At 42.0% G+C, this 27,858-nt stretch overlaps 2 protein-coding genes across 8 annotated transcripts in view; both read left to right on the plus strand.

The window, feature by feature from the left end:
* LOC143923394 (uncharacterized) overlaps positions 1 to 27,858 on the plus strand; it is a 372,703-nt gene that overhangs the window by 266,923 nt on the left and 77,922 nt on the right. The window lies entirely within an intron of this gene.
* LOC143923396 (uncharacterized) overlaps positions 1 to 27,858 on the plus strand; it is a 60,757-nt gene that overhangs the window by 26,038 nt on the left and 6,861 nt on the right. For both annotated transcript variants that reach the window (XM_077447053.1, XM_077447052.1), the window contains 6 exons: positions 2,874 to 3,065; positions 5,875 to 5,918; positions 8,791 to 9,061; positions 12,147 to 12,335; positions 15,904 to 15,953; positions 25,857 to 26,145. In XM_077447053.1, the coding sequence (XP_077303179.1) occupies positions 2,874 to 3,065; positions 5,875 to 5,918; positions 8,791 to 9,061; positions 12,147 to 12,335; positions 15,904 to 15,953; positions 25,857 to 26,145 (1,035 nt within the window). The remainder of the gene's footprint in view (positions 1 to 2,873; positions 3,066 to 5,874; positions 5,919 to 8,790; positions 9,062 to 12,146; positions 12,336 to 15,903; positions 15,954 to 25,856; positions 26,146 to 27,858) is intronic.

Genomic DNA, 27,858 nt, shown 5'->3' on the forward strand with positions numbered 1-27,858 from the left:
CAAATCCAAAAAAATTGCAGTTAAAAGCACAACAAAATGACCAGACCACTTTTTGCGATTCGGCACAGTGTCGCTTTAACTGACAATTGCGCGGTCGTGCGACGTGGCTCCCAAACAAAATTGACTTTCCACAAATAGAGTTTTCTTTTGGTGGTATTTGATCAGCTCTGCTGAATTTCCAGGTGGCCGTCATATGATGGCCTCCCCTTTGCACGCTCCTTATACACCCCTTGCAGGGTGTGTGTGGTGCGTGCTGTCTTCACCGAGTCACTGAGACTTGGGTGATCACAGATCCGAATAAGGGGCCAATCCCGGCCCCTTACCATGTGACCAGCTGTCAGCCAATGATCAGTTGATCACATGATGTAAACAAAAGCTCGGTAATAATTTTTTTTTCTCCTCGCGCTGACAGCCGATCACTGGCTTATGTGCAAGGGACATCGGTCCCGAAGAGGAAGAGGCAATTCTGCCTCATCTGTGCCCACCAGTACCCCCTGCTAGTGTCACCTGCCAGTGCCACCCGCCAGTGCCCACCAGTGTCGCCTATCAATGCCCATGAGTGCCACCTATCAATGCCCACCAGTGGTGCCAATCTGTGCCACCTAGCAGGGCTGCCTATCAGTGTAACCAACCAGTGCCTGATCAGTGCCCATTATTGCCACCCATTAGTGCTCATCACTGCCACCTATTGTTGTCCTCATCAGTGTATATCAATGAAGGAGAAAAATGACCCATTTTAAAAATTTTATAACAAAAATTTAAAAATGTAAAAAATTCGGTCTTTTTAAATTGTTTTAACAAAAAAATAAAAACCACAGAGGTGATCAAACCAAAATCTGTACTTGTGGGGAAAAAAATTAAAAAATTTAATTTGGGTACATTGTTGTATGACCGCGCAATTGTCATTCAAAGTGCATCAGCGCTGAAAGCTGAAAATTGGTCTACGCAGGAGGGGGGGTTTAAGTGCCCGGTAAGCAAATGGTTAAAAATAAAATCCATAAATCCATAATCCATATATACTGTATATTTTTTTTTTTTTTTTTTTTTGCAAAATATTTAAACATATTTTGTATTTACTTAACAAAAACATTTGTATTTGCTTTTTAAGCCTCACCGTGATAAAGAATATACATATATGCTAAACATCCATATAGTCCCTTTAGGATACATGACATTAAATGAGACTTTTGCATTCACATTACATTTCACATCACATTACATAAATGAAGTGGGGAATTTTATAAATTAGGGACTTTCAGGAAGCCATGGTCTGGTAAGACCATGTATATCCATCCCTAGGAACTTTAAGTGATAACATGAATTGGTAAAATCATGAATATCCATCCCATTAACATGAAGGAAAAAATATAAATATACAGAACATCAAATTTTTATACAAGTGAGCAAGTGGGACTTTGTGTGAAGCGTATGGCAGCAAAGAAGTAGTGGATGAACATAAAGAATTTTTTTATTATTATTATTTTATTAAAACAATGTATTATTAGGTCACATATTTCAGATATCATTGATATGAGGTAATATGCAAATAGTACTCAGACCATTGACATAGTTCACAATACATATAATAACAAAAAATAATATACAAGAGGTAAGATGAAAATTGAACAATAGTACATTCTTATGCCGCGTACACACGACCGGACTTTTCGACATCAAAGGTCCGACAGAACGATTGTGGCAGACCATTCGATCGTGTGTGGGCTGCAGTGGACTTTTGATTTGAAAAAATCTGACAGACTTTAGAAATGGAACATGTTTAAAAATTTTCCACCGGAACTCCGCCGGACCCAGTTCCTACCGAGAAATCCGCTCGTGTGTATGCTAGTTCGACGGACAAAAACCGACGCTAGGGCAGCTATTGGCTACTGGCTATGAACTTATTTAGCCCTTGTACACACGATCGGAGAATCCGTCGGAATGTGTCCTATCAGACCGTGTTGTCGGATAATCCGACTGTGTGTGGTATGCATTGGACTGTTTCCGTCGGAATATCCGTCGGACCAAATTTTCAAACTTGCCGGAAATATTTTCCGACAAACTGGTCCGATAGGACATACTCCGATCATGTGTAGAGAATTCCGATCGGACAAAGTGCCACGCATGCTCAGATCAAATTCCTACATCAAAGCTATTGGCTACTAGCCTGAATGTAGTCCCATCGTAACGAAATTACGTCATCACGTTCTAAAAGATCTGATTTTTTTTCGACAACTTTGTCCGACCGTGTGCATGCAACAGTTTCGGACAAAATCCGAAGGACAAAATCCGACGGATTTGGTTGTTGAAATGTCCGACCGTGTGTACAGGGGCTTATTCTAGTCCGGTCGTACGTCATCACGTTCAAATCCGCCGGACTTTGGTGTGATTGTGTGTGGCCAAGTCCGTTCATTCGGAAAGTCCGTCAGAACTCTGTCAGAACTCCGCCGAAAGTCCGTCGGACCTAGTCTCTCGAAAGTCCGGTCGTGTGTACGCGGCATTACGATGAAGCAAAAAAAAATGGGTGAACATAAAGGTTTCTTTGCTTCTTCATAGGAATAGACTATTGTTCAATTTTCATCTTCAGGTGACCCAATAATGCATTGTTTTAATAAAATAATAATAATAAATAATAATAAAAAATAATAATAATAGAATAATAATAATAATAATAATAATAATAATAAATTCTTTATGTTCATCCACTACTTCTTTGCTGCCATATGCTTCACACAAAGTCCCACATGCTCTCTTGTATAAATATGTGATGTTCTGTATATTTATATTTTTTCCCACTGGCAGATATTTCTAACAATGCAGGTAACAGACAATTGAAATATATCCATATTGACGGATAAATTCCTCTGTGTCCCCAGGGAAGGACAATGTAGTGGTTCTGGTCGATGATCTGGAGGACAGAGGGGATCAGAAGACTCGGATCCTGGAGAACCAGCCCAGTATTAAAGAGTTGGCCAGCGACCTCCTCATCATAACACGCACAGACAAAGCTGATGAAAAGCAACTTGTAAGGAAACTGAAGAGTATAAAGCAATTCTGTCATCCTTCAGGTAACTTTCCTTTAATTCTGTGATCTCTGTCCACTGGTGATATAACTGGGAAATTTCACAATGCTGGTGTGTGTTTAGTGAGAAAACAAAGATGTAGTTTTTTTTTTTTAATAAGAAAACATGTTATACTTACCTGCTCTGTGTAATGGTTTCGCACAGAGCACCCCCAATCCTTCTCTTCTCAGGTTCCCCGTCGGTGCTCCAGGCCCCTCCCTCCCGCCTAGTGCCCAGCTTGCTATAGGGCACACCTCCCAACTTTTTGAGATGGGAATGAGGAACAGCAAAAGTATGCAGGCATAGGACACACCCCTTGCCACGCCCCCTTAAAGGAGAATTGGACACAAAAAAAACAAGGATTGGTTAAACCCACAAGTGCTTTTTTTTTTACCACTGCTATTCCTTTATATTTGGCTTTTGGAATTTACAAATGCAGCAATTTAGAAATCAAATGAAAGTTTTAGCGCTGGGAAAACACTTATTGATAGATAAAAAGTGCATTTTATATACAACTATATAGATCAGACCAAAATGAGGACAAATGAGGAGGAATGAGGGACAGAGGGACATTGCTCCAAATCAGGGACAGTCCCTCCAAACCAGGGGCAGTTGGGAGATATGCTATGGGGGCCCTCTGAGAGTCACTGCTCTGTGTGTCCATTCACACATGGAGTGCAGCTCGGCCCTGCCCCCACTCTCTCCTCATTGGGTGTGACAGTAGTGGGAGCCAATGGTTCCAGCTGCTGTCTCAGCGCCGGTCCTGCCGAGCTCACACGCAGAAGCGAACACATACTTGAGCAGCGCCCGCATATGAAAACGGTGTTTAAATTATACATGTGAGGTATCGCCATGATCGGTAGAGCGAGAGCAATAATTATGGCCCTAGACCTCCTCTGTAACTTAAAACATGCAATAATGTAGAATTTTTTATCTACTTAAGGACCGCCTCCTGTACACGTTGGTACTTTGAAGAGGGATATCTCGGTAATGGCAGCAGCTGCTGCCACAACCGAGATATCCCTCTTTACAGGAGGCAGTCCTGTTTGCGGTAATGGTGGTCTCCGCAGCAGGTTCGCCGTGAGATCACCCTTATCGGCGGCGGGAGAGGTGCAACCCCCCCTCCCGCCGCTCTCCCATGCCCTCCACTGCTTACCGGAGCCGTCGGTAGCGGCGGAGGCGATCGGGTCCTATCAATTGCTGGGTATGGAGACGAGTGAGGCTAAGATGGCCCCCACCCGTCTCTATACTATAGGAGGGCGGAAGCGATGTCAAAACGTCACTTCCGCCCATACCTCTTAAAGGTAAATTTTTTTCAATGTCATTTTTCCAAATTACATTTTTTTTTTTTTATTGCATTTAAGTCCAAATATGAGATCTGAGGACTTTTTGACCCCCAGATCTCATATTTAAGAGGACCTGTCATGCTTTTTTCTATTACAAGGGATGTTTACATTCCTTGTAATATGAATAAAAGTGATCCATTTATTTAATTTTTTTTGAAAAGTGTAAAAATAAATAAAATCAAGTAAAAATAAGAAAAAGAAAAAAGAAATAAGAAAAATATTTTTTTTTTTTCAAAACCCCCATGTCCCGACAAGCTCGCACACAGAAGCGAATGCATACGTGATTAGCGCCCGCATATGAAAACGGCAGTCAAACCACACATGTGAGGTATCACTGCGATCGGTAGAGTGAGAGCAATAATTATAGAACTAGAACTCTTCTGTAATGCAAAATATGCAACCTGTAGAATTTTTTAAATGATTATGGAGAGTTTTGACGGTAAAAGTTTGACGCTATTCCACAAGCGGGCGCAATTTTGAAGCATGACACATTAGGTATCAATTTACTAGACGTAACATTATCTTTCACAATATAAAAAAAATATTATTTTTTATTCAAAAAAGTGAATTTTTTCCAAAAAAAGGGCGCTTGTAAGACTGCTGCGCAAATACGGTGTGAAAAAAAAGTATTACAATGACCGCCATTTTATTCTTTAGGGCGTTAGAAAAAAACTGAAATATAATGTCTGGGGGTTCTAAGTAATTTTCTAGCAAAAAAAGAAAAAGAAAAAGAGGCCTGGTCCTTAAGTGGTTAAATGTCGCCTATGGAGATTTAAAATGGTTTGTTGCCAATCCACAAAGCGGGCGCAATTTTGAAGTGTGACATGTTGGGTATCAATTTACTCGGCGTAAAATTATCTTTCACAATATTAAAAAATATTGGGCTAATTTTACTGTTGTCTTATTTTTCAATTCAAAAAAGTGTATTTTTTTAAAAAAAAGTGCGCTTGTAAGACCGCTGCACAAATACGGTGTGACAGAAATGATTGAAACAACCGCCATTTTATTTTCTAGGGTGTTAGAAAAAAATATATATAATATTTGGGGGTTCTAAGTAATTTTCTAGCAAAAGAAAATGTTTTTAATTTGTAAACAATACATTTCGAAAAGAGGCTCGGTCCTTAAGTGGTTAAGTTACAATTTATACTTGCAGCTGATTAAGAACTAATTTCACCATTAGCATAATTAGCCCCATTTTCTGACCATATGTCTCCATTAATTTAGAGTAGGGGTGTCCACTTCTAGTCCTAGAGGGCCAGGATCTGCACATATTTGTACTATTTCTATAACAGACCGGGGTAAATGAAGTACACTTTGGTTAACAGAGAGTCACAAAATGACCAAATTTATGGTCTGTGTGGTCCTCAAGGACTGGAGATTGACATCTCTGTCATTTTGCTTATTTGAGTACCAATGACTTCAATGATACAGACGGCTATTTATATTTCTGCAACTTTTGTGTTTTTCAGAAAATTTTTCAAAAAGGACGCTACAAGAGCAAAAGCGGTTACCTGTGAGTGATAAAGACAAATGATCTTCTGTTTAATACATGTATATAGACAGACTTTTTTGGGTCTATAATGACTCGTTTTATTTTGTTGCATTGTAAAGGTTTATGGATTATACTATTGTGACCTTTTTGAAAAAGCACAGAAAATAAATATAGATTGAAGAACTATATTATCAGTTGCTGAAGAAAGAAGGTCTTCAGCCCTAAAATGTAACTAAAGTTAAAAAAAAAAAAAAAAAAAGATGTGAAAACTGGCAGGCTCTTTATTGAAGAAGAGACTTGCAATGTCTCCTCAATAATGCAATAAACGTACTGTACCTGTCTGCTTGCAATCTCCTGGTCAATGTACACTGTGAAGCTCAGTTTACATTTCTGGTGCAGTGCTAGTGTGCCGTGTCTTGTCGAATACTGTCCCCCGATGGATAGTGACCGCCCTGTACTGCACTTGCGCAGTACTGAGGACAAGGAGACGCCGAAAGTCTCAGAGGAGGAACAGCACCTGCACACTGAGTCCAGGTTCAAGCCCCACCATTCAAGTGGACATAGAGCTAGAATAAAAAATTGCCGAGCTAAGCGAGGGCCGTGCCCAAAGAGTGGCAAGCAAAGTGAGCCCGTGAGGGGCCCTGTTACTAAGTGCATACCGTACGTCCACTTGCATGGTGGGGCTTCAACCAGGACTCAGGGCAGAAGGTGCAACAGTGCCGTTCATCTTCAGAGACTTTTGGCGTTTCCTTGTCCACAAGCCCCACCATCCAAGTGGACATAGAGCTAGAATAAAAAATTGCAGAGCAAAGCGAGGCCGTGCCCGAAGTGTGGCGAGCAAAGCGAGCCCACCAGGGGCCCTGTTACTAAGTGCATACCGTATGTCCACTTGCATGGTGAGGCTTCAACCAGGTCTCAGGGCAGAAGGTGCAACAGCGCTGTTCATCTTCAGAGACTTTTGGCGTGTCCCTGTTCACATTTGCTATTAGGTGTCCCTCATTCCCATCTCAAAATGTTGGGAGGTATGGGTGAAGGACCTTTGGGATGGGGGTAAATATTTTTGACGTCTGCTTTAATGGAAATCTCTGGTCACCGCATACAGGTTGATTTTATACCATCAACATTGTACTAACAATACAAACAATAGTCGGAAATTGACATTTCAATATGAAATTTTATTTTATTGAAAAATTATTTTGTTTCTTAGGCTAGGTGGGCCACTAAAAGACATATTATCTTTGATCCTAATCCAGACACTAATGCCCCGTACACACGATCCTAAATTCAGCAAGCAAATGACCGATGAGAGCTTTTGGTTGGAAAATGCGACTGCGTGTAGGCTCCATCGGACTTTTGTTGGCCCAATTCCAGCCAGCAAAAGTTTGAGAGCATGTTCTCAATTTTTCGGTCGAGTTCTAATCAGAAATTCCGATCGTCTGTAGCAATTCCGACGCACAAAATTCCTACACATGCTCGGAAACAGTTTGACACATGTTCAGAAGTATTGAACTTCATTTTCTAGGCTTGTCGTAGTGTTGTACGTCACCACGTTCTTGGCGGTCAAAAGTTCCGAGAATTTTTGTGTGACCCGTGTGTATGCAAGACAAGCTTGAGCGGAATTCCGTCGGAAAAACCATACAAGATTTTTCTGATGGAAAATCTGCTCAAGTGTATGGGGCATAAGAATATTTTTTTATTCTTGACACCCCACTTTAAGATCTCTGGGAATCAGTAGGAGACATACAACAGTGGGTTTATTTACTAAAGCGGGAGAGGGAAAAATCGGGCTCACTTTTGCATAGAAACCAATCAGCTTCCAGGTTTTATTGCCAAAGCTTAATTGAACAAGCTGAAGAAGTACTCAGTTTTGTTACCAGCGGTTTAGACATTAATGGCTGTGTGTTGAGTTATTTTGAGGGGACAGAAAATTTACACTGTTATACAAGCTGTACACTCACTACTTTACATGGGAGCAAAGTGTAATTTCTTCAGTGTTGTCACATGAAAAGATAGAATAAAATATTTACTAGACATGTGCATTCATTTTCATCCAAAATTCAGATATTTGCAGAACGTGCAGAATCCAAAAACCAAAAGTTCAGACATAAACAAATGCTTTATTTTCGTTTTTGGTGTGACAACAGTTCGATATAGATAGGATATTGGGCACGATGCTAACAATAACAATCTGTGTCCATGGAACCTGTGGTTGAATGTGCCTAACCTTATCTCTATTAGTCCAAGAATATTCTACATAGAGAGAAAAGATTCGACATAGAGAGAAAAGATTCAACATTATAAAGACAATAGCAAAAAGGTCAAATGTACCTAACCTAACTCTATCAGTCCAAGATTATTCCACATAGAGAGAAAAGATTCTACATGAAGATTCGACAAAGCAGTTGCTGCGAGCGGACATTTATGGTGAAATGCTCCGCCCATAGGCTATAGAAGAATTCTAATGTTGGTTGTCTAGTAATAATAATTAATAAATATAATTATTACTAGTGTCATACAACATTAGAATTCTACTATAGCTTGTAGGCGGAACATTCGACTGAAAATGTACGATTGCGGCGTCGTACAGTTTTGCTGCTCCGTCAAATCTTCTTAGAGCATTCGTCAGACACCATCAGCCTTCAATGACAGATTCCACCTTAATTTTTTTGAATTTTTGGACGAATGCATTTTTTAAGGAAACAAAGTAAATAAAAACGAATTTCGGGAGTAACTAAATAAATGTATTTTTCGGACGAAAACAAAATTCTGATACAAAATATTTCAGTGTGCACATGTTTCATATTTACAAAAATGTGAGGGGTGTACACACTTTTGTGGGATGCTATTTATCACACAGTATTTTTACATGCTTTTTAATCATCTTGTTTTTTAGAAAACCTCTGACCCTCCTCCAAGACATGACATTGTAATTTTCTCCATACTGGAAGATTCCAACACTGACTGGCTACAGAAACTGCTGTCATCTGAGATATTCAGACACAGACAAGTCACACTGCAAAAAATTTCCTTTTATGAGAATGGAAGACTCAAAGAAAGAGTATTTCAATGTAACTTTGGGATCATCTATCACAATATGAAGAATGGGTGGCCCATTACGAGTGAGGAGAGATTTCTATATGATGGAGTGCTACAACAGATGTCTGGTAGGAGTCTTGTTGGTGCAAACCAACCTGTGCCAAGCAAAGAGCACACAGATATGTAGATGTGCACTAACTAGACAAAATGGCATTTTTCTTCTTTCATAATATAAACTTCATCTTGACTTCCATGCCATACCACCAACACAGTACTGTCCACATCAATCCTTGATGGAGCTCATACATCTTTTGTCCATACTACCATTAACTTTTTATGTTTTTTTTATTTGCTGACAGCGAGTGTCTCAGGCTTCCTGTACATACTTTTAGATAATGCTTTTGGTTTGGAACTAGACTTGTGCACAACGGAAAATTTTGTTTAGTTTCGGTTCGTTGTCATTCGTAAAATACATCATTTCGTTCTGTTATATTCGTTATGTTATGCTAATACGTTTTCGGATAATTCGTTATTATTTGTAGAGTGTCTAATTCATTCGTTCGTATTCGTTGAAATTCGCTATTTATGTATGTATAGACATTCGTGATAATGATTAAGATGCAAAATTCGGCTGAATTTCGATTCGTTGCGAAACAAATTGCACAAGCCTATTTGGAACCCATAGATGTGAGAAAAGCTGGACATGGTGTAATCAGGCAATGATTTTATGTTTATGAGTGGATGTTGAAGACATCATCATTGTCAGCAGAAGAATGAATTAATTTAAATGTATTTTTATTGGAAAATGATCACAATTTAACAAAAAAAAAGTATGGCATGGAACAGTACATTCATAAAGAACATGATATTGCAAGTCCAGCATAAAATAAATCATGTTGTCTCTGATATCATAATTAAAAAATAGAGTATAGGAAGTTAGAACCTTTTCTCCAGAAAAGTAATTTGGTCAAGTAAATATCATGTCCATAGAAGTTTCATTGTTAGGTTCAACTTGGTTAGTTCCTGGCAATGTATTAGAGGGGCAGTTACCATAATTTGGGGCTCACCTCTTGTTTTTTTTATCACAATATCAGTAAACCACATTTTTCTGGATCTACTTTGGCCCTTTCATCAGGTTCCAGTCATTTACTCTATTTTGGGTAAAAGTATATCTAGGATAAATTGCTCTCCACAAATGTCTTCACAAGATCTCTCCTTCTTGTACTTTGTGCTTGACGGACACTGACTATTCATCTCCCCAATCCTTATAAAAACGAGTCTGGTATCTGAACTAGTTGGAGATCTTAGGATCTTCCCTTTTTGATGATCTCCAGGAGACCTTCACTTGTGAATCTTGTGGATTCAATCCTGAGTCCTCATGCTCCCTTGATGTTGCCAAGTTTTCTACCAGCTTCTGTCCATTTCAAAGTCCAGGTCTGTATTTTTTCCTAAAGCTGGCCATAGATAATTTCCTTTTTTTTTCTTTTAACCAGTGCATTGAATAAAAAAATTTTAAAAAAAAATAAAACAATGACCCGATTTGATGAAATATTTCATGTGGAGAGCAGAATCCTCCCTCTGTGTCATTGTTTTCTGACATTGGGGAGATTTCCTTGCTTTTAGAATACACCGATGAGCACGGAAGGCTATAGCCTGCAGCGCTGATCAAGCAGAAATTTTCCGGAAAGAGGGTTGTACAGATATTGATCGGTAGACACACAGTGTCCACACATGGATTGAAATTTGTCTGGTCCCTGCTGAACCAGATACATTTTGATCCATCTATAGGCAGCTTAACTGTTATTTTTTTCCTTATAACCCACTCGTGCAATATTTTCCTTCAGGCATATATTGTTCATTATCTGAATGAGATCATTAAAAGAATAGACTGCTCATTTTGCAAGGGGATGAGAAATGTCCCTAAAGCTTAGTGAATGAGGTGAAACTCTGCTGACTTCCATCATCCAATCATGTTCAAGCAAAAATTATGTTTGTTCTATGTTCCTCGCACATGATTGGGTATTATTTGCAAACTGAAATTTCACCACATCCACTAAGCCCTGAGGAATATTTCAATTACATTTTCGAGAAAAAGCTCTGCGTGTGTTGTTGTCATCAACAACCAGTTCATTGTTTTTCTACTGATCTTGCAAATTGTGGAGAACATGAAGCAGTGGTATTTTGGAGGCTCTATCAGGGTGGCTTGTGTTCCTAGGAATACAAATGCAATAAATCCCTAAGAAACAGCATGTTATACCTGCTAAATATCTACAAAGATCCTGAGAAGACCATGGTAAGTCATGCACTGGTTTATTTGTGCAACCCGAACACCATAAGGTGATTTAATAGCTTTGCCAACTATTGTTGGCAGTCAACCAAGAGCTTTATTGTTTTAGTAATCTCTGTGACTGTCCTTAAGGAGAAAGGTGCCAACTGCAAAAAGGAGCGCAAACCTTCAAAGATCTGAAAAAGGCATTTTGTTCTGGCCCAGACCGAGTCTTGAAACATCTAAATAACAACTACCCTTTTTTTCCTGAAAGTTGATGTTTCAGCCATTGGAGAATGGGGTATCCTCTTTTTTGTTGAGTTTCTTTGGCAATTTTGTGGTGATTTATAAACGGGTGACCTAGAGATACAGAGCAATATAACATTTAGAAAGATAGGAAAGGGATCTATGGAATGCATTATAGAATGTTCTGTATTTGACTAACCTCATTTTAGTTGGTTGCGTGAGACAGTATTCTACCCTGTACATACGATAGGATTTTTTGACAACAAAATCCATGTATTTTTTCCGACGGATGTTGGCTCAAACTTGTCTTCCATACACACGGTCACACAAAGTTGGTCAGAAATTCCGAACGTCAAGAACGCGGTGACGTACTACACGTACGAGGAGCTGAGAAAAGCTAAGTTCAATAGTCGGTGTGGCTCTTCTGCTTGAATCCGAGCATGCGTGGCACCTTGTGCATCGGAATTGTGTACACAGGATCGGAATCTCCGAAAATGGGTTTTGTTGTCGGAAAATTTGAGAATAAGATCTCAAATTTTGTGTGACGGAAATTCCTATGGAAAATATGTGATGGAGCCCACACTACCTTGTGCCTTTGAAATGCAACAATGCAATTCTCGATAAATGCCATTTAGTCATAACAAGTGCTGCAACCCATAGATTATTTATCCATATAATTAGTATCTCCTGTTTGTATCCAGATAGGAACAATGCGGTGGTGATTATTGATTACCTGAAGGATAGCGGACAACAGAAGCAAATGAGGAACTTCTGTAATCAGCACCATATTCAAAGCTTGGCCAGTGAACTGTTCCTCCTATTATATACAGAGAATGATGAGCAAATTAAAAAGAAACTGAAAACCATCAAGCAGCTCAGCAGCAGCTCAGGTAATTTTCATAAAAAAAATAAAAAATATACACACACACACATATATATATATATATATACAGTATATAAATCTATCTATCTATCTATCTATCTATCTATCTATCTATCTATCTATCTATCTATCTATCTATCTATCTATTAGCAGTATATCCTGGAGAATGCATCTGGTAGTGCTGTAGGTGTAGGATTCTAGTGGGAGTTCTTTTTAGTTTGTAATCGCCTGGATGCCATAATTTCTTGTATTTAATGCACACAGTATATATATATATATATATATATATATATATATATATATATATATATATATATATATATATATATATTCCATCACAAGTCCAAAAAATGAAATGCCTCAAAGCTGACTGTGCATCCAGAATTGTTGGTCTACAGTACAAATAGGGCCTAATCATATAGAACCAGTATTGCAAAATGCTTATGACAGGCTTCTTGGCCATCATTAGCGCAGTGTTTGGAAACAAAGGAGTAGGATTTCAGTGCCAAAGAGTAAACATAATCAGGCAGAAATGTTGGATGAGTAACAAACAAATGGCCACTGCCCCCACCTATAACTGGCCTTCAAAGCAAGGAGCACATGGAAGGACAAACACATTAAAGACAACAATAAAACATTCCATAGCTCCACTCACCAACCAGTCTGCCAACTGACCAAATTAACCTGTCCAACAGTCTGCGTTAAAAACAGGGGTTTAGTTAGCACACATTTGCAAATGCGTGCGTAAGCTGGAAGGCCTCTTCATGGAACCCTGTGTGTGCTTGCAGTCCTTAATGCTACTAAATTTATGAGCGTCTCCACAGTGGAAGCACATGCATTAAATGGATAGATGAGGGGCAGGTGGGCCTGGAGGCAGCCCAATCCCTCTTAAAGGAACAGGGGCACACTGGACACCCAGCACATAGAACAATGACAGCGAAGGTGCCCAGTGTGTCCTCGGACCATATTTACACCAGTAAAAAAACAAATGGCCACTGCCCCCATCTATAACTGGCCTTGAAAGCAAGGAGAACATGGAAGGTCAAACGCATGAAAGACAAAAACAGAACATTCCATAGCTCTACTCACCATGCAGTCTGCCAACCGACCAAATTAACCTGCCCAACAGTCTGCGTTAAAAACAGGGATTTAGTCAGCACACATTTGCAAATGCTTGCGTAAGCTGGAAGGCCTCTTCACGGCACCCTGCGTATTGCTTGCAGTTCTAAACGCTACTAAATTTATGAGTGCCTCCACAGTGGAAGCACATGCATTAAATGGATAGATGAGGGGCAGGTGGGCCTGGAGGCAGCCCAATCCCTCTTAAAGGAACAGGGGCACACTGGACACCCAGCACATAGAACAATGGCAGCGAAGGTGCCCAGTGTGTCCTTAGACCATATTTACACCAGTAAAAAAACAAATGGCCACTGCCCCCACCTATAACTGGCCTTCAAAGCAAGGAGCACATGGAAGGGCAAATGCATGAAAGACAAAAATAGAACATTCCATAGCTCTACTCACCAACCAGTCTGCCAACTGACCAAATTAACTTGTTCAACAGTCTGCGTTAAAAATAGAGGTTTAGTTAGCATGCATTTGAAAACGGCTCGTCCCACTATCCTGATATATGAAGGTGAACAATAGGTCCTGCGCACATCTATCAGAAATCCTATATAAAGTGCTAAGTGCTTAATGGCAAATAAATATATAAAATAAACCCAGAACTTAAAATATATAGAAAGCAGGCAAAATACAAAAGTCCATATGGTGGATGTCAGCGTCTAATTCACTGGAACCAATTGGGAAATTGCAGATAAAAAAACAGTACTTAGAAAATCACGGGGCTGAAGGCTCTCAGAACTCTCACCTCCAAGTGTAGAAAGATAGGCACATCAAACAAAGCAGACCACCTCCATTCTTGTTCTGAGCCACCAGGGGGTCCTCAGCTGCAGCCAACTAGGAAACAATGATCTCCGCACTGGGCCACAAGGGGGTCATATAATACAATGTAGACTGTACTGTTGCTATGAGGAAGGTTTCCACAAGAGTGTGCAGCTCAAAAAATAATAAACATGGAGAGAGAGGGAAGGCTCTGATAGTGTAGTAATTTCTCAAAATGGTAAAATTTAATTAAAAAAGCATAAAAAATCGGACTCTCACATTTAAACAAACGAACAGCACATAAAGCAAAATGGTGTTTTGGCGTTTTCCGCCAGTCCCACTTTACTTCCTGTACGACGTACGGCCACTCCCTACGTGTTGCGTCAATCACGTAACTTCTTCACCTGTAAAATAGCAGCGCGAAGGCTTTTTTTCAATATTTGCTGATATATGAAGTAACACCTAGATTTTGGATTTGTAATGGAAATGGGACATGCAGATACTTTCTATTTTAATAAGTAAGGCTGAACGCCAAAGAATTTATGCTTTTGAACTATGGTGTTGGAGAAGACTCTTGAAAGTCCCTTGGATGGCAAGAAGACCAAAGCAGTCATCCCTGAAGGAAAACAACCCAGAATATTCACTGGAAGGACAGATCCTGAAGCTCAAACTCAAATACTTTGCAAAGAGAGGACTCATTGGAAAAGACCCTGATGCTGGGAAACATGGAAGGAAAGGGGAGAAGAGGACAACAGAAAACAAAATGGATAGATAGCATCATCGAAACAATGAGCATGAAGTTAAGCAAGCTCCGGGAGGCAGTGGGGGACAGAACAACCTGGCATGCTATGGTCCATGAGGTCACGAAGAGTCGGACATGACTAAACGACTGAGCAACAACAACACCGTGCTATGGGCTTAGAGGGTACTTTTGGTTTTCTTTTAGTCCTACTAACCATAACCCTGTACTGACTTAGGCCGCGTACACACGGGCGGACTGTTCGCCCAACTTTGTCCGCTGAACAGGGTTTGCGCGGACAGTCCGCTCGTGTGTGGGGCTTCAGCGGACAGTTTCAGCGGACAGTTGGACGAACAAGGTTTTTCGGAAATTCCGAAAAACTGTCCGCTGAAACCTTGTTTGAGCGAACAGTCCGCCCGTGTGTAGGCTTGTTCGACAAACTAAGTCCCGCGCATGCTCAGAATGGATTTCCACGTCGGAAAGTTGCATTGAAGTGTATTGTACGTCGAAATTTTCGTCCCGTCGTACGTGTCGAAACGTCATCGCGCACGGTTTCAGCAAACTGTTCGTTCGTCGTGTGTGGGCTTGTCCGCCCATGCTAAGTTTGAGCGGACTGTCCGCCCAAACTGTTGGACGGACAAAGTTGGGCGAACAGTCCGCGCGTGTGTACGCGGCCTTACTTTAAAGAAATGGTAAGCTCACATGATTTCTTGTAAATATTATAAACCACTGTGTGAAAATTCTTCAAACTTGTTAAAATGTACAATTTTTATGGAATAAGTCACTAAATATTATTTAGTTTGAATGATATTGCAAATGAGAATATCACTTGTATTTAGATGTATTTCTTAGGTATAAGTGCATTGAATGGTTCATACAGTATTTACATTCAAAGGACCCACGATTTATAAAGTATTATCCAACATATTAACTTTTTTTTTGCAATCTACAGAACATTCTCCGCAAGAAAAGAAAATGATACCAAAATCACAAATAAAAAACGTAAGTCATGAAATAGAAACACTTCACATCACAAAAAAAATGAGGCACAAGTCCAACGTAAAAACGAGCAATCACTTGCACAATCCACTTGTTGTAACCCATGGCCAAACTGGTTGTACTTTTAACACTAAAACACTTTGGACACAGCTAAAATTATACATGCACGGTTGTCCCTAGCAACAGCAATATAGCATACAGTAGACAGTATCCTACATTCTGGATGCTCTGTACTGTATCTTCTCTAACTCTTTAGTCCATAGTTGTAATCCTTGTTCTTTTTTTTTTTTTTTTACTTTCAAAAGATTTTATTGCAATATATCACAGTAACAAATATATGACATCAACAATTGTACATAAGTTGTAGGGAGATAATGAATAGATAAGCAAGTAGTGCCCAGATACATTGAACAACATGAGTTACTAGCATAACGGAATATGGGCCTGGTGCCCATTTGCAGTATACTACGCATTCCGCATAGTTAGGTCCGGTAGATCCGGGGGCATCCCGTCCCCCCCCTGACACCCCAATGGGCTGTGTCCAGTGGGGACGCCATGCCGAAGAACTGTGAAAAGGTAAGATAGAGTGTGAGCGGAACTTAGTCCCATAATGAGAAAAAAAAAAGAAAAAAAAACAAGTAGAAAAGAAAAAAAAAAGACATAACTGAGTCAAGTAGTCAGAGCTTCAGGAGAATCACAGCTAACTTACATATGATATATAAGAAATAGTACCGTATATACTCAAGTATAAGCCGAGATTTTCAGCCTCTTTTTTGAGGCTGAAAGTGCCCCCCTCGGCTTATACTCGAGTCACCGCTGTCTGACTGCCCGAACAGCGTGTCGAGCAGACAGACAGCGGCCATTCTACCTTTCAAAAGCCGCGCCTCCGGCTCCGCCTCCGCCTGTGATAGGCGGAACACTGAATTTCCCAGCAGCCTGTGTTCCGCCTATCACGGACATCGTCTCATCCTCGTACTACGGACGAGGATGATACGATGTCCGTGATAGGCGGAACACAGGCTGCTGGGAAATTCAGTGTTCCGCCTATCACAGGCGGAGGCGGGAGGCGCGGCTTTTGAACAGGGGAATGGCCGCCAGGGCGCCGACGAAGAGCGGCGATCCTGGCATGGGACGACACGGAGGCTCGGGACGGGACGACACGGAGGCTCGGGACGGGACGACACGGAGGCTCGGGACGGGACGACACGGAGGCTCGGGACGGGACCGGACGGAGGCTTGGGACACAGGTAGGCTGGACACACAAGGCTGCACGGACAGATGGCGTTCTTGGCAACACTAGAGCTAATGAATCCTCTGGCACGTTTAATATACTGGTGCACTGTTATAAAGAGCTAAGATTGTTATTGAGTGTCTAGAATTATGTGTTTAACTACATCGGAGCTGCAGAGTCTGGTAAAAGTGATGAATTCAGTGTTTCCAAAGCTAGAAAGGGTAGTAATTTAAATATTTGCATATAGCAGGGAACCTAGATGGCTAAGCCTTGAAAGCTTGAGCTCATTGATGATCAGCATGATTCTGTGTCTCTGGTAAGATAAATGGAAGTGTGTCACTGACTTCAGAGGATGACACATGATCTAACCAGCAGGTTTACCATGATAGCTCTCATAAACCCACATTTATGAATCTTGTAAAAATATGAATAGCTCTGAATGAGAAATTCTATTGTTTTATTAAGAAGATAATCTGTTGAGATGCCATATATGTTTTAGACACAAGGAACACATTCTTTTTCCAAAGATATTATATTGTATATATATATATGTATAGATATATATATGTACACACACACACACACACACACACACACACACACACACACACACACACACACACACACACACACGGATGGACACACAGGGATGGATGGATGGACACACACACACACACACACACACACAGGGATGGATGGATGGACACACACACACAGGGATGGATGGATGGATGGACACACACACACACACACACAGGGATGGATGGATGGATGGACGCACACACACACACACAGGGATGGATGGATGGACACACACACAGGGATGGACGGACACACAGGGATGGACGGACACACAGGGATGGACGGACACACACAGGGATGGACAGGCATATCTCACCCTCGGCTTATACACGAGTCAATAGGTTTCCCAGTTTTTTGGGGGTAAATTGGGGGCCTCGGCTTATACTCGGGTCGGCCTATACTCGAGTATATACGGTACATTAAACCAGTGACTTTCACTGCCGGCTCCATCTGGTCTGGGGGTGATGCACAACGAGGTTACGCAAGCTTAACACAGCTTGGGTGTCTTAACCAGGAGGACCACTGTTTGTTGAATCTAGGTTCTGTCATGTTTATTCTGGAGAAAAGAAATTCCATGCGGCAATGAACTTTAAGTGTATTTATAAGCTCAGTAAGTATTGGAGAGAGGGGATTTTTCCACGCACAAGCTATGAGCAGGCATGCTGAGATTAGTATGTGGTGTACTACAGGTAGACTAGTGGGGGGCCAATATTGGGAATCCAGACCAAAAAGAGCCATTCGTGAAGTCAGCTGTTGGGGAGAGTTGGTCAAAGTCTGGACCAGAGAGGAGACTTGAAGCCAAAAGGACACGATAACCGGGCAGCTCCACCAGATGCGGAACATGTCTCCGGTGGAATTGCAATTCCTCCAACATTTTGGAGAGTGGGTGGGGAAGATGGTCGCCAACTTTTGCGGTGTATAATACCACTTATGAAACAATTTCATGACCGTTTCCCAATGCGTTACATTTTTGGAGATGACTAGTGGGGTGCGTAGTACGCGATGCCAATCTTCCAGGGGGAAAGAGCAATGCAACTGGGATTCCCAATAGATCATGTTCGAAGGTTTCGAGGACGTGGTAGGTCTGGAGAGAAGCTTGTAAATGAAGGATATGCCCTTTGAGACATTAAGGGGACGGTTGTAAAAATGGAGAAGTTCCTTGGAGGTGGGTTCTGGAGATGTCAAGCTTTGAGAGACGATGTGTCTGAGCCTGAGGTAAATGTAAAAGTCCTTATGCGAGAGACTAAATTCCGATGTCAGTTGTTGAAAACTTTTTAGATCTACCCCAAGAAACAGGGCTCCAATGGTTTTGATTCCGGTTTCATGCCAGTGCTTGATCGAGAGATCTGGAGAGAGAAGTTGTAGCGCTAGTAAGGGGAGATTTTTCAATGCGTCTCTATGAATGCCCCGGTGATCTTGGCTTATTGCATTCCATTGAGCTAGACAGGCACGTACTGTGGGAAGGATGGATCGTGTGATAGGGAGAGACAGCCAGATCGCAGCTAGGGTTAGTTGTGGCTCAGCTGAGAGAGTTGCTGCTTCAATTTGGTGCCACCTTGTGTTTGGGTCTTGCAACCACAGTTGCTTCCCTTGGTCTAGAATGGCAGCCTTGTAGTACTTTTTAACGTCTGGTGATCCCATCCCTCCTAAGGCAGAAGGAGTGCATAGGACAGAGGATTTCAAGCGGGGTTTACGTCCTGCCCATATGAATGAGTCTAAGGTACGCTGTAATTTAGCTAGGTCCGCTGAAAGAATTGGAAGTGGGAGGGTCCGAAAAAAATAAAGTACATGTGGGAGGAGAAACATTTTGGTTAGGGCTATCCTACCAACCCATGAGGCTTTTAAGGAGGTCATATTCGAGGTTAAGTTGTTCAATTTCGTAAACAAGGAGGCAAGGTTATTTCTGAACAATGCAGAAGAGGGGGAGACCAGTTGAATGCCCAAATATTGCAAAGAGGAACCGGGGGCCCAGGAGAAGGGCGATATTTTGGCAATTTCTGCTTTAAGCGCTGGCGAAATTTCAATGCCAAGCATGGCAGATTTCGAGTGGTTCAATTTGTACAATGATGCTTCGCTAAAGTTATGGAGAACTTCAGTCAGGACAGGTAAGGACTTCACTGGGTCGGAGATAGCTATGATGACATCGTCCGCATATAGACCTATCTTATGACAGGTTTCTTTCACATTGATACCAGAAATATGAGGGTGTGAACGAATGGATTGCGCCAATGGCTCCATGACTAGGGCAAAAATCAATGGTGAGAGTGGGCAACCCTGGCGAGTGCCGTTAGTGATTCTAAAGGGGTTGGAAAGAATGCCTGAAGTGCGGATTCTCGCAGTAGGTGAGGTATAAAGGCCTAGGATAGCTCGTAAGAATTCGCCCTCTATGCCGAATTTCTTTAGGACTGCCTCGAGGTAACCCCAATGGACTCTGTCGAACGCCTTCTCTGCATCCAGCGAAATCAACAGAGAAGGCGTTCGACTGTGTTCTGCCCAGTGGATAAGATCTACAAACCTACGGGTACCATCTGAGGCCTGTCGGCGGAGAATGAAACCCACCTGGTCCGGGTGTATGAGGGATGTCATGTGTTGTGAAAGTCGGGTGGCAAGGAGTTTGGCATACATTTTCAGATCGGTGTTAAGTAGTGAAATAGGGCGGTAGTTAGCTGGGTCATGCGAGGCCTTCCCTGGTTTGTGGATGGTGGAAATGGTCGCTTCTAAAGATTCTGTGGGGATCTCCCCGGTGGTCAACATGTGATTAAAGGAGTTACATAAATGCGGGGTCAGTGCATCAATGAATGTCTTGTAATATTCGTTTCCAAACCGTCTGGTCCCGGGGCTTTATGTAGAGGAAGGCCTTTAATTGTGTTTTTAATTTCCAGGGGAGAGAAAGGTAAGGCTAAGTCAGCAGCTTGAGAAGGGGACAAGGAGGGGAGGGCTATGTTAGAGAGAAATGTCTGGATAGTCGCCTCAGTGGGCTGCGTCTCAGTCGTAGAGTCTTTTAAGTTATACAGTTGTTGATAAAATGCGCCGAAGCAGTTGGCTATGTCTTTGGGATTAGTCAATCTGTTGCCTTTAGAATCTATTAGGTGGGAGATTGTGGATTGGGCTGTCCTGTGTTTGTATTGTTGGGCCAGAGCTTTCCCTGATTTATTACCTTGAGAGTACCAGATTAGCTTAAGTTTTCGTAAATAAAATTCATGTTTGTTCTGAAGGTAAGTACTCAGTTCTGACCTCAGTCTACTGAGTTCTGCGTGAGTAGAGGCAGAGGGCGAATTCATATTACTCTTCTCTAGAGACTTTATTCTATCTAGAAGGGCGTTAAGGGTCGCCGAGCGCTTTCTCTTCTCCTGAGCCCCTAGCTTCAATAGAATCCCTCGTAGGACCGCTTTATGAGCGTTTCAGCATGTGGTGGGATTGGGGACAGATTGTTGGTTAAGAGCGAAATAATCTTCTATGGCAGTTTTGACCTGTTCCCTAATGTCCTTATCGCTGATCAGGCTGGGGTTCAGACGCCAAATTGTGAATGGGGTGGTAGGAGGGGAGAGATTGAGAACCATAGAGATGGGGGCGTGATCAGACCATGATATTACACCAATATTAGTGGACGCAACTGCTTGTAGTAGCACTTTGGATGTCAGGAACAGGTCAATCCTAGAATATGATCTCTGAGCATTAGAGTAGAACGTATAGTCTCTCTCAGTACCATGTTGACACTTCCAAGGGCCATAGAATTCTTCCAGGTGTAGAAAGGAGGGGAGGGTGGAGGGTCTTCTCCTTTGGGGGGATGAGGAGTCAAGTGCGTGATCTGGTACCGCGTTGAAATCCCCGCATAAAATGATTTGATCTTTCGGATAATGTTGTATTTTGGCAAGAATGGACTTAAGAAAGGGCTTTTGGTGAGTATTAGGAGCATAAATGTTCACAATTACCAAGGGCTTGTTATTAAAACAAGCGGCCAGAATTAGGAACCTTCCTTCGGGGTCTTGCTCTACATGGGAAACCGTGAGCGCCACCGTGGAGCGTACTGCTATCAGAACTCCTCTAACTTTTTTGTCTGTGCGGGAATGAAAGATATGGAGGTATCGTTTATTAGTACATGGTGGAGGGTTCCGGGAGGATAGATGGGTCTCCTGTACGCATAGGATATCAGATCGGGAAGTCGCTGCTTCCCTCCATAAGAGGGGTCGCTTGAAAGGACTATTTAGTCCCTTAACATTAAGGGATGTGATTGTAAGGGACATGAACTGCTAAGGTCAGTTGTCAAAATGGTACTGAGGTTGACGGACCTTTACAAAAAAAAAAAACAGTAGCTCTGTATACAGAGAATGAACACAAAAACCGTTGACTTTGAGTAGAGATAATCAAGTATTGTAACAGTAACACAAGAAAAAAGAAGAACAAGAATGAAATTGCAATATATAAAACAATCAGTGTTGAAGCTTCTATATCGTTGACCGGGAGATATAGAGGCGTAAACCACGAACTCAGATAGTTCCTGGAGGAACAAAAAGTGTCTGGAAACGTGCTGTAATGGTGAGTTGGGAGTACAGGTATGGGTAATGCCGTGTGCGTGGCACACAGTGGCAGTTCGGCGTGGGGGGTTCAAAAGAAATAAAGCAGTCATCCACTTTTACCTGTGAAGTTAAGCACCTGTTAAGAAGGGGGGGTGCCCAGGGGGGAGGCCCCCCAGTCCTCGGAGATTCATGATTTAATTTTTGTAGCCCATTTAGAAGGGATCTTTGTGGATCTAGTATTCAGAGGAGGAGCCGGGGGTACGTGAGGGGAGATGCCCCAATTATGTAAATGTTTGAATCCATGTTTGGGATTCAAAAATGCGACTTGCTGTTGCTGGTAGTTTACAAGAAGCTTGGTGGGAAATCCCCATTTGTATGCGATTTTATGCTCTATGAGTATCACAGTAATTTGTGAGAAGGCCTTGCGTGCCTGTGAGGTGGTGGCTGAAATATCATTATATAGTTGAATCTTAGCAAAGGGATCAGGAAGGTTGCGTATGGTTCTCGTGGCCCTCATAATCTGCTCCTTAGTATTAAAGAAGTGTATCCTAGCCAGGATATCTCTGGGTATTGAATCAGGCAGGTGCTGCGGTTTATGGATTCTATGCGCTCTATCAATGAGGAGATCCTGCGGTGTAAGGGCCCGTATGATCTTGTGAAACAGCTGGTGCAAGTAAGGGACTATATCAGGGGGTGACACAGTCTCTGGGACTCCCCGGATCTTAATATTATTCCGCCTCGAGCGGTCCTCAAGGTCTGCGACTTTAAGACGCAGTTGGCGGATAGCTGTGGAATGTTCATCTTGAATGTCAACCACAGTGTTATGGGAGCTAGTGGCAGCAGAGAGATGGTGCTCAATGTGATCTATGCGGTCTTCCATGTCGTCTACTCTGTCCAACAAATGGTTAATGGAGGATCTGAGCTCTTTCTGCATGTCTGCTTGTAATGAGAGCAGCATTGCTTTCAGTGTATGTTCAGAAGCAGGGCTGTCTGAGGTATTGTAAGCAGCCAGCGAGGAGTCAGAATCACCTAGTGCTGCTGTGGAACTACAGATGCCAGCGCTATGTTGCCTCTTCACTAGAGGAGGCTTAGAGGGAGAGTGTGCTGGGGAGATTGCTGCTCTCTTACCTCTGTCAGCCGGTGATATGGCGGGCAAACGCTGCTGTTCCCCAGATTCCTCCATATCAGAGAGGTGATCCTCTATGGATGCGGGGGCCGCCGAGGCCGCGAGTGTCTCCTGAGGCGTGTGGCTTTCAACCCGGTCGGCGCCATCTTGGGCCTGTACGCCAGCCGGCTTCATGTAGAAATCGGTAAGTTTCCTCGCTCCGTGGGCGGCAGTTCTGCCGCGGGTCATGGCCCCGGTGGTGCGGGGTGATCCCTGGAGCTCCGTGGGATGGATTGCGGTATCGGATGGCGCTGGATGCTGATCGTAGCTGCGTGGATGTGAGGAGCTCAGCACTTATGCGGCCATTCCGTTCAGCGGCCAAGCCACGCCCTAATCCTTGTTCTTTTTATATGCCAGACATGCATCCCTTGGGAGACTTCAGGCCAGGCATTTAAAGGAACAACAAAGGTCTTTACTGAAGTAGTTCAGTATAATACAGAAAAAGTTCAATAACTCCATTTTCACACACATTTCCATGACATAATCATACCTGATTTATCAGCAAGTAGAAGCAATCCTTCCAAGGCAAGTGTGCATTTAGGCAGTAAATCCACAGAAGTAGCAAGTAATCCCTTAAGGTCCATGATTAGGCAGTAAGTCCATATTTGTAAGATGAAAAGTCCATGTATGGCCTCAGGCTCCCAACCCCATGTGGAACCCTGTAAAAATAGTAAAATAAAGTCAGCGCTCTTTCAGAAAATTGTAAACAGCCCCATGCAATACGTGTAGATACATAGTCCACCAATAACCAATTATAACAAAATATAACTAAAATAATAATAACGTTATGGCTCCACTTCAGCCTTCATTCAATGCTTGAAAGCACCTGTAGTACCAATCCGTCACCAATGGTAGATATGCTGTCTGTTACTAGAACAGCAATAAGCACTTTGTGTAAATGGCATCCAGCATCACCACTCTCACTCCACATATGGTAGAACTGCTCTATTCCACTCCACCAGGGCATAGTACCAGAGGTATCAACATGGAGTCACCAACCAAAAACAATATTTTTGCTCATAGTGTAGTAGTTGAATATTTCCAACTATATATTCAAAACATCCAGTATAAAAAAATAAATAAATAGTGTAGGTAATTAGAAGACTCTGGACGGCCGCACTCCAAAACAAAATCAGCGCCTTTATTCAAAAAATCACAGGAGCACTACAAGTGACATCACAGCAAGAAGCAACAACAGCTTATGTGTTTCACACTATAGAAGCACTCTCTGTAGTGTGAAACGCATTAGCTGTTGTTGCTTCTTCCTGTGATGTCACTTGTAGTGCTCCTGTGATTTTTTGAATAAAGGCGCTGGTTAAAAAACACAAAATGCTGCAAAATGCATTACATGCTTTTCTGCAGCTTTTCCATTGAAGTATATTGAACCAATAAAGAACCATTTTGCGTTAAAAGTTCCCGACCCTTTCAGATGTGAACGTGTCCCATAGGAAATCATGTAAATGAACTGTAGTGCATTTCTGCAAAAAGCACCAAAAACACATAGGTGTGAACCAGTTCTAAGATGTTTAGTAACATAATCGGGTTAAAAAAACTAAAAATAGCCCTTTATAGTAGAAAAAGCTGTAAGGGGATCATTTTTTTTTACTGTAGAAAAGTAAAAGTAATATTTACAGTAGCGATTATTCGCTCTTTGTATTATAAAGGGCTCATTTTAGTTTTTTTTAACCCATTATGTTACTGGCCGATTAATCGATTATGAAAATAGTAGTCGATTCATTTCATAATCGATTAGTTGTCGATTAATCGATTAGTTGTTTCAGCCCTAGTCCAGAGTCTTCTAATTACCTACATTGTCTTCATGCTGTGGCTCACACCCGGATCTCTCTGCCTGGAGAAGCTATTTTTGTGCTTTCTGGATCTGCCTAGAGCGGTGATACTTCTCTTATCTGACTTTCTGGACCTTTACATTCATAAAAAAAAAAATAATGGTATAAAAACAAATGCCACTTTCAAACTTACATAAGGGACAACCAAACCTGCAGAGAGTGGTGGCACGACCTCTAGCCCTTCACAGTGTAGCTCTATGTACGGTTCACACAAATGCACCTCATCAGAAGATGTCTGTTTGTTTGTCTACAGTGGCCATTATTATGTAGCCTTTTCCTGGAGCTCCAATACCAAGTGGAACCCTGACTGGGCCCCCCAGATGGGGGCACAGACCGAGTGACAGCTACATCTTGGCAGTCTTTTAAGCAGACTCCTATTGGAGAACAATCCTAAACAGATTTCTAGTTAGGCTTGTAAGCAGGTGCATCCAAATGTCGAATTTTTATTTTCCGATGTGCTGACTCATGCCTGGGTTTACATAATAATTATGACAAGATACAATGTAATTACTTTACACCTTTTATTAAGAATACTCTGGTTTACTTGTTGTTTGTTCATCATAGACCAATTCTCACAAGACACCAACATCTAAAAGATCCGTCATCGGTGTCTTCACTGTGTCAGAAGAGGGTCATATCAGTTGGCTAAGGAGATTGCTGTCATCAGACATCTTTGGACAAAGAGAAGTCACCTATCATGAAATGCCATCATATGATGATGTGGGACTTGAAGAGGGACAAATTCAATGCGTAGCAGCAATCTTATATCACACTATGAAGAATGGATCCGCTGTCACTCCACAGGGGGGATTTCTGTACCGCAGAGTAACAGAACAGCTGGTACATACATTAGGTAAAAGTCTTTCTGATGAAAATATTGTATCTATTTTTTTTTCTTAAATGTGAAAAGTTATAATACTTCTACTTTGTATTATAGGTATAGATAGGTACAAAGTAACACTTCATTTTCAGTACTTAGCCACTTGCCGACCGGCGCACGAACATTTACGTCGACAGAATGGCACGGACAGGCAAATGGACGTACAGGTACGTCCCTTTAAATTTGCCGGCGTATGGTCGCGTGCACGCCACCTGCATTGCAGTGCGACCCTGCCGCGAGCTCCGTGAGTCTGATCGCGGGTCCTGTGGACTCGATGTCCGCGGGGATATCCGCAATCATCTCACGGAGAGGAAGAATGGGGGAAATGCTGTTGTAAACAAGCATTTCCCCATTCTTCCTAGTGACAGGACACTGATCACAGCTTCCTGTAATCGGGAGCGGTAATCAGTGTTGTGTCACATATAGCCCCTCCCCCCACAGTTAGAATCACTTCCTAGGACACACTATACCCCTACAGCAACCCCTCCTGCTTAACCCCTTCACTGCCAGTCACATTTACGCAGTAATCAATGCATTTTTAATCGCACTGATCGCTGTATAAATGTGAACGGTCCCAAAATCGCGGCAAAAGTGTCCGATGTGTCCACCATAATGTCGCAGTCACAATAAAAAATTGCTGATTGCCGCCATTACAAGTAAAAAAATATCAATAAAAATGCCATAAAACTATCCCTTATTTTGTAGACGCTATAACTTTTGCCCAAACCAATCAATAAACGCTTATTGCGAGTTTTTTTTTTTACCAAAAAGATGAAAAAGAATACATATCAGCCTAAACTGAGGAAAAAATATTTTTTTTCATATATTTTTTGGGGGATATCTATAATAGCAAAAAGTAAAACATAATGTGTTTTTTTCAAAATTGTCGCTCTTTTTTTGTTTATAGCGCAAAAAATAAAAACCGCAGGGGTGATCAAATACCACCAAAAGAAAGCTCTATTTGTGGGGAAAAAAGGACATACATTTTGTTTGGGAGCCACGTAGCACGACTGCGCAATTGTCAGTTAAAACGGCGCAGTGCCGAATCGCTGAAAGTGCTCTGGTCTTTGGCCAGCCAAATGGTCCGGGGCTTAAGTTGCAGTCCCCAATCCATCTCCTGATAGAGCAGAGCCTTGGGGGCACCCTACACATGCCTAATTGGTGTGTATTGCTAGAGAGTTTTTGAGGGAGGCGGTGAAAAACTTTTGAGTCAGCGGAATAGGGGTGCAATGCCAGACTTCGGCAGACAAACCTTGCAACTTTCAGCCCGCACCTTCATGGGCTGAATGTTTACAAGATGCAGGGCTTCACCAGCGACCTTGCAGTCCATTCAAAACTGTAAGCCATTGAGCAATGGCTGACGATAGTTGTAGTTCGTGCTTTCACAGTGAATAAATGACTCGCCCATGTGGGCAGAGCCCGGCACAGCCGCATAATTTTCAAATAGTGACAGTGGGTGCTGGGAGAAGCTCCCCAGCTCCCTGTCACAGAAATGGGGGAGAAGAGCCTGTAGCTACTGGAACATTTTCCATGTTTCACCCTAAATACTGGTGGAACATGATGTTGAAAATAAACTTCACGGGCGGTGAGGAGGTGAGCTTTTGCCCAAATCTTCACTATTGCATAGATTATATGCAGATTATGGCCGCACCTATAGTAGCTTCTTCTGTGCTGTCCTTCAGCTAT

The sequence above is a fragment of the Lithobates pipiens genome, unplaced genomic scaffold (genome assembly GCF_037356315.1).
Source record: "Lithobates pipiens isolate NorthernLeopardFrog02 unplaced genomic scaffold, aLitPip1_a1.2 Scaffold_22, whole genome shotgun sequence".
NCBI classification, from domain to species: Eukaryota; Metazoa; Chordata; class Amphibia; order Anura; family Ranidae; genus Lithobates; species Lithobates pipiens.